This window comes from Chlorella variabilis (genome assembly GCF_000147415.1).
Source record: "Chlorella variabilis unplaced genomic scaffold CHLNCscaffold_30, whole genome shotgun sequence".
NCBI classification, from domain to species: Eukaryota; Viridiplantae; Chlorophyta; class Trebouxiophyceae; order Chlorellales; family Chlorellaceae; genus Chlorella; species Chlorella variabilis.
In genome coordinates, this window is record NW_005435058.1 from 135521 (window position 1) to 142117 (window position 6597).

Here is a 6597-nt window from a genome sequence, read left to right on the forward strand (position 1 = left end):
GCGCACGGCGGCGTGCCGCCGCTGGTCGCCCTCGCGCTCGCTCCTCCTCCCCAGCAGCAGGCACAGCCCCAACTGCAGCAGCAGCAGCAGCAGCAGCAGCAGCAGCAGCAGGCGGGGCAGGTGGCGCACTCGCTGGCGGCGGCCACTGAGGCGGCGGCGGCGGCGGCAGGGGAGGAGGCGGGCGGCGCGGCAGCAGAGGCGGCGGCGGCGGCGGCGAGCCGCCACCTGGCGGTGTCGCTGCTGTGCGGCTTTGGTGGGTGCTGGAGCCTGGCTGGATTTTGTATGTGTGTTCCTTGGGTGTGCTTCGCTTGTTCAAGGGGTTGGTGCCCTGGCTGCCTAGCTGCCGGCGGCCCACGCTGCGCTGCCTGCCCTGCCTCCCGCTCCAATCACTGCCGCCCGCCAGACGGCTTCGCCGCCTGCCGCCGCTGCCCGGCACCGCCCCAGCCCGCCGCGGCCGCACTGACCCTCCATACTCCTCATCCTCTCACACACCACCTCCGTTCCTCCTTTCCTCCTGCCGCAGCCCACGGCGGCACTCGCAGCAGGGAGGAGCTGTGGGCGGCGGGAGGGCTAGACGCGCTGCTGGCGCTGCTGCGGGAGGAGGCGAGCGGGGCGGGCGGGCGGCCAGTGTGTGGGGCGGCCGGCGCTGCGTGCTGCGCTGTGCTGCGGTTGGGCTGTGCCGAGCCATTCCGTGCTCTGCCCTGGCCAAGCTGCCAACGCCAGCATGCCGGCGCCAGCATGCCACCACCCCCGACCCCCGCTGCCGCCGCAGCGCCCGCTCCTGCGGCCTCCCTGCCTCCCCCGCTTCCCTCAGCCCTCACTCACTCGCTCACCCACTCACTCACCCACTTCCCCGCCTCCCTCTCCCTCAGGCCCACCAGGTGGCTGTGCTGGATGCGCTGGCGGCCTGGCTGGAGCAGGTGGGGGACTGCGCTGTGTTGTGCACGCTGTGTTGCGCTGTGCGTGCGGCGCTGCTGTGCATGCTGTGCAGTGTATGGTGCGCTGTTCATGTTGTGCTGTGCATGCTGTGCAGTGCCGACTGCATTGTTCGGCGGGGGGGTGCTGTAGGCAAGCCGCCAGCAACCCGCCAACCGTAGGAGGCGCCTCCTCGCCTCCCTGCCTGCCAGCCTCCTGCCCCGCCTCTCGCCTCCTGTCACCGCCGCCCCTGTGCACCGCCACGCCACGCCCGCAGGAGCCGCCTCGTGTGGAGGCGCGTCTTCTGGAGGAGGAGGCGCTGGCGCGGCTGGTCACGTTGCTGCCAGCTGGCGCCGCCAGCTCGCCAGGTGGGGGCGCCAGCTGGGCGCTGTGCCGCGCCCTGAGCATGTTCCGCGCTGCAGGCAGCCCCGCACGCTTTCTCCCTCCGCCTCCTAGCTGGCCTGCCTTCCTGCCTGCCAATCTCCCCCCACACACACGCGCGGGCGCACACACCCATGCCTGCCTGCACTGGCCGCAGGCGGCGGCGACGAGGCGCTGCAGTCGCTGCTGGCCTCCCTGCTGCGCCTGCTGCAGCGCTCGCCGCGGCTGGCGGTGGCGCTGGCGCAGGTGGGTGGTACTGTCACCTGTACTAGTGGTACAGGGCGCTGCGTCACAGGAGGGGCGGCCCGCTGGCACCGAGTTTTCCATCTTACTTTCTTTCCAGCTCCTTTCAGCGCCCATGCCGCGTCCTTGCTTGCCCGCCACCCTCGCCACACAGCCTCGCCTCCCTTCTGTCTTCATCGCACCGGTGCCATCCCTACAAACACCTGGGTCTGCCCCTGAAGAAAGCCCGCCTGCCACCCCACCCCAACCTGCCGGTACCGCCCGCAGGGCGGCCTCACCCCGCGCGTCGTGGAGCTGCTGAAGCGGCCGGTGGCGGCGGGGCAGGCGGGGGCCGCCTCGGCGCTGAGTCCGGGTGAGGAGGGGGGGCGTGCTGCTCTGTGTCACACGCAGGGCCTGCGCCTGGGCTGTACAGTGGGGCTGTCGGCGCAAGGCACAGCGCCGCCGGGCGGCCCACCCTCCCTTCGCCCCGCCCGCCAGGCCACGCCCTCCCCCGCCCGCGCCGCGCTGCGTCCTTTGCTTTTCACCGGGATGCGATGCAAGGGCGTCACTTGGCGCCGGGCTGCCCCGCCACGTGTGCTTGCGCATGTGCGTCCAGGTGGCGCCACGTCAGCGCTGTGCCTGCTGGACATGCTGCGAGCCATGTACGAGCCGCACCCCCGCCCCAAGGCGAGCCCACCGCCTGTCCGCTGCCTCGCCGCAGCTGCGGCCGTTTGGTGGTGGGTGGGGGGGCGAGGTGGATGGGGGGAGGCTCTGGCGTGGCTGGCTAGACATTTAAATTTGTTTAAACCGGGAAGTTAAGCCTTTGTGGAGGCTCTCCCCACCTTTACATTAACCTTGTCCCTCGCCCCCACGTGGGGGCGTGCACGCTCAGCCCTAACCTACTCACCCTCTCCACCCCCACCCTCCCACCTCCCCACCCGCTCTGGCAGGAGTTCATTCTTAAGTCTCGGGTGCAGCCCGTGCTGACGGCGCTGGCGCACGGCCAGTCGGCGGCCGGCCAGGCATGTGGGAGGGAGGAGGGCACGGAGGCCGGCAGCTGTGCATGCGTGCTGTGCGGTGGCGGCTGCAGCCAGGCTGGCACGTTGCAGGAGGCCGCGGCGCCCCCGCCGCAGCCGCATCCCCCGCAGCAGCACTTGGACGCCGCCTGTCCGTGCCGCCCATGCTGTACTGCCGACGTTGTACCGCCCATGTGTCGCGCTGCAGGTGCTGGTCCGCAGGCAGGCCCAGAACCTGCTGGACGCCTTTCAGATCAACGTAGTTTTGTGAGGGGGTGCCGGGTGTGAAGGCCGAGTGGCAACGCGATTGGTGTGTCCCTGCGCCTGCCTGGGCACAGCTGTGCCTGCGTGACTGCCTGCCTGCCCATCTGTTCGCCACGCGCTGCCTTGGCTGACTGAAGTGCACTTACGTCTGGATGTAATGCGGTGATGACAACAAAGAATGGACGGGTGCCACCATGATCAGTGACGTCGACCGGGCTGTCCTATATTATGTTTGGGCGCGCCTCGCAGCGCTGCAGCAGAAGGTGGCAGTGGCGGTGGCGGGGGGTCTGCTGGCGCCTGGTGCAACGCTTCATCGGAGCTTCCCCGCATGCAACCCCTCACAAACGGTTTGACCAGACCAACATGCTCGTGAAAGCAGCCCAAACCCCGATTTGCGATGTGCCTGAGCTCTCGAGGGGTGCCCCAGGAGTGGCTTCTTCAGAGCTTCCAGAGACCAGCAGCCTGCCCATTGCATATTTCGCCGATTGGCCCCAAGGGAACGCCGCCGCCGTAAGCTTGGGGATCAGCTCCATGGGCAACCACCCAGCTTGCTTGTGTGGGCTTACAGTCTGGTTTCAGCAAGAACAAGCTTGCAGCACAGACTTTGTTGTTCGAGCAAGGAGGGATGAAGCAGTAGAACAACAGGCAGGACAGGCCAACTGACAGGTCACCGAGCGTTTAGTGTGTGAGCGGGCAGGCAGTACTGCATGTCGTGGAGCAGGTGTGGTGCGGTAAGAGCAAAGGGGGTGGACATGAGAGTGGGGGTTCAGGGCGGGACTGCAGGCAGCGCAACGGTGGCGGTCAGCCAGCGCTGGTGACAGGCGGCAGCAAAGGCGGCGAGGCGGCACGGTTTCTGGCGGAGGAAGCGGTGGGGAGGATGGGGCTCAGCAAACAGGTCAGGAAAGTTGAGGCGCAGCGGGGCGTAAAGGGGGCAGGTGAGCAGCATGTTTTAGGCCGCGGCTAAGAAAGGCCTTCTTTGAAGGCGCTGGAGCTAGTGTCTAAACCCTCCGAGAGGGCACAGGTTCGATTCCTCCCATGTCGAAACTTTGTGAGGACAAACGCGGCATAGCTGACCGGCTCAGCGCCAATCCAAGCCAATTCCTTCGGGAACGCCTAATAGAATCGCCAAGGCTTCGGCACAGGCCTCCCCGGGACCCATTCACTACTAGTGGGGGGTACTGCACTTGGCGCGTCGGGCAGATCAAATAATGGTCTAAAGCTAGACGTTAAAACCGGGAAGTGAAGCTTGTGGAGGCTCTTCCCCACCTTTACCTTTATGTGGGGGGCATCTTCAATGCCGTCGTGGCAGTGGGGGCAGACTCGCTGCTCTCGGGGGCGCCGCGTCCAGCGGCCGGTCTCTTCCGCGCCCCAATGCGACCCGGTGCGCAGCTGCGCCAGCGCCTCGCGGTCCTGCCGACGCCGTACTCCAGGTGTTACAGTCACCCCGCTATGATAGGCCGCGTGAGCAGAGCTTGGGCAGGGGGCACACGTGATCAAGGGGCATCAAGAGAGGGGGTGGACCATGGAGCACCCTCTCCATGGCTCCGACCACCCTCCCCCCAGCTGAGCGTCCCAGGGTCACCCCACCCTGGCCCCGCTCCCCGTCCTGCCGGACACGCAACCCCCACAACGTGGTGGGGGACGTGGGGATCCTTAGCAGCTTAGGCCTGCCAGGCCGACGGGTGCCGATGCTGGTGCGGGCTCCCGGCGGCAGGCAGCGCCGCCGCCGGGCACTCAAATGGCATGGGGCACATGGGCCCCCATGCCCGCACATCTCCCAGGCATATGAAAATACCAGAAGGCTGCACATGTAAGGGTGCATGCATTGCAGGCAGGAGTGCAAAGTGGCCTGCCGCGGCGATCGGCTGTGCCATTACTCAGTCAGCCGCCGCTACCGTGCCGGGCTTGGCGTTCCCATGCCAACATGCCGGCGTGCCATCGCGCAAGGGGCCAGTGAGTGTGTGAGGTGGAGGTGGGGGTGGTGGGGCTGCCGCTGACCGTTGCTTGCTGACGCTGACGCTGCTCTTACCTGCGGGGGGAGGGGGTGGGTCGGGAGCCAAGGCCGGGCAAAAGATGCCTGGGCCCTACTCAAGGGAACCGGGGGAGTCACTGTGCCAGGGCAGCAGCATGCTCCTCATGGCACCGGATGGCAAACCGGGCCAGCCGGCCCTGCCTGGCCTGGCCGAGGAAGGCGGCCAGGGAGGGCAAGGCGTGGCCGGGACTGTGGAAGAGCTCAGCATACTCCTCCCTCAGCCCAGCGTCATACACTGCGTGGCGTACGTCCTCTAGAGGGGCCTGGCAGTGGGGGCATGGGCGCTGGGTGCGGTCCAGCCGCTGCCACCGGCCTGTCTCCTCAGCCATCCAGTGCGACCCCGTGCGCCACTGCGCCAGGCGCACCCGGCGCCGGCGCTCGGGCACATCGCACAGGAACGACGCAGGCGTGTAGGCCTCCGCAGAGATGCTGCCCCCCCACACGTCCTCAATGTACCGCTGCACCTTCACGGATGCATGCGTGTACGAGGCAACATGGCGCTCCAGGAGCGCTTCCGCCAATTCAGGTATGGCAACCCCCTCGTCAGCAGTCAAGTCGCAGGGGGCGCCGGCCGCCGCGAGAACGCGGCTAACCTGCGCTGCCCAGGGCTGCCGGGCCAGTGGCAGCCCTGTGTCCGTGTCGGCAGCCAGCGCAACGCTATCCAGCAAGGCAAGACGGGCGACCCGCTCGCCGCCCATAGCCTGCAGGTTGCTCACAAAGCGTGCAACCTGCAAGGTCCAGTAGGCGGGCAGCGGCAGCTGCCCCGTCTCTGCCAGCAAAGTGAGGGCTGGGGTGCTGTCCCGCACACCCAGCAGCCCTCGCAGGTACTCCAGCTGTACCCGCTCGCATGCCGTCATGCCCTGCAGAATCAGCTGCGGCGCCCAGATCTCTGCCCCGTACGACAACGTCGGCAGGACGTAAGACTTGAACGCACGCATGCTGAGCAGGGGGTCCTGCAACCCATTCTCGGCCAATGCGGCAGTAGACGCATTAGGCACAACTACATATATGCGAAACTGGCAGGTAGGCACATGCACGGGCACTTTTTCTGCAGCCACCGATGCATTCTCCTCCACTCGCGGCAATGCCTGCTCAGCAACGAGGGTGAGCAGCAGGCAGCTAGAGCTCCTGCCCCGCACCCGCTGTACATCCGAGTGGGTTGGGCGAGGAACCGAAACCAAGTAGCCTGGTGGGTGGCTGCCCCGCCGGAGAAAGGAGCCGCCTGTTTGCAATACCACCATTGGAATCCAGGGGTCTGGTACGTGCCTGTGGCGCAAAAGCAAGAAGTGGAGGTGATGGGCATTAGAATGGGGTTATTGCACAGTTATTGCACAGTCTGTAGCAGGGCACAGTTATTGCACAGTTATTGCACAGAATGCTCGACACAGTCGTCTCCTTCACTCTCTCAGAGGCGCTAGCAGTGGCAGCGGCCGTCGGCCTGTTTCTGGGCCTGTTCTCGGCAGCAGCTCTCCTCGTGCTCCTGCGATGGGTGGAGAAGCGCCTGGTAGAGGCGCGGCCCGGCGGCGACAGCCGCCCCCCGCGGCATGCCGAACCCAGTGTTCGGCACGTGCCGCTCGAGGGCAGCTTGCAGCCTGCGCGGGACCCAGCGCCACCCACAGGCGAGCAGACAGCTGAGATTGCGGTGATAGGGCTCCCCGGCTTGGCAGCGGAGGCTGCCGCTGGATGCCTTCCCACACACGAGCATGCCTGCAGACGCCTTTGCGGCTGGCTGCACGCCTTCTACAGCATGTCAGTCAGCGGCGTGCG

At 67.0% G+C, this 6597-nt stretch overlaps 2 protein-coding genes across 2 annotated transcripts in view; both read left to right on the plus strand.

Moving 5' to 3' along the window:
* CHLNCDRAFT_140983 (hypothetical protein) overlaps positions 1-2805 on the plus strand; it is a gene marked incomplete at both ends in the record, with an annotated part of 13497 nt that extends 10692 nt beyond the window's left edge. The window contains 9 exons of the mRNA XM_005843422.1: positions 55-253; positions 524-627; positions 873-920; positions 1193-1283; positions 1454-1542; positions 1807-1891; positions 2135-2220; positions 2469-2585; positions 2743-2805. Coding sequence (XP_005843484.1) covers positions 55-253; positions 524-627; positions 873-920; positions 1193-1283; positions 1454-1542; positions 1807-1891; positions 2135-2220; positions 2469-2585; positions 2743-2805 — 882 coding nt within the window. The remainder of the gene's footprint in view (positions 1-54; positions 254-523; positions 628-872; positions 921-1192; positions 1284-1453; positions 1543-1806; positions 1892-2134; positions 2221-2468; positions 2586-2742) is intronic.
* Positions 2806-6205: 3400 nt separating this feature from the next.
* CHLNCDRAFT_140985 (hypothetical protein) overlaps positions 6206-6597 on the plus strand; it is a gene marked incomplete at both ends in the record, with an annotated part of 4830 nt that continues 4438 nt past the window's right edge. Inside the window, one exon of the mRNA XM_005843423.1 lies at positions 6206-6386. Coding sequence (XP_005843485.1) covers positions 6206-6386 — 181 coding nt within the window. The remainder of the gene's footprint in view (positions 6387-6597) is intronic.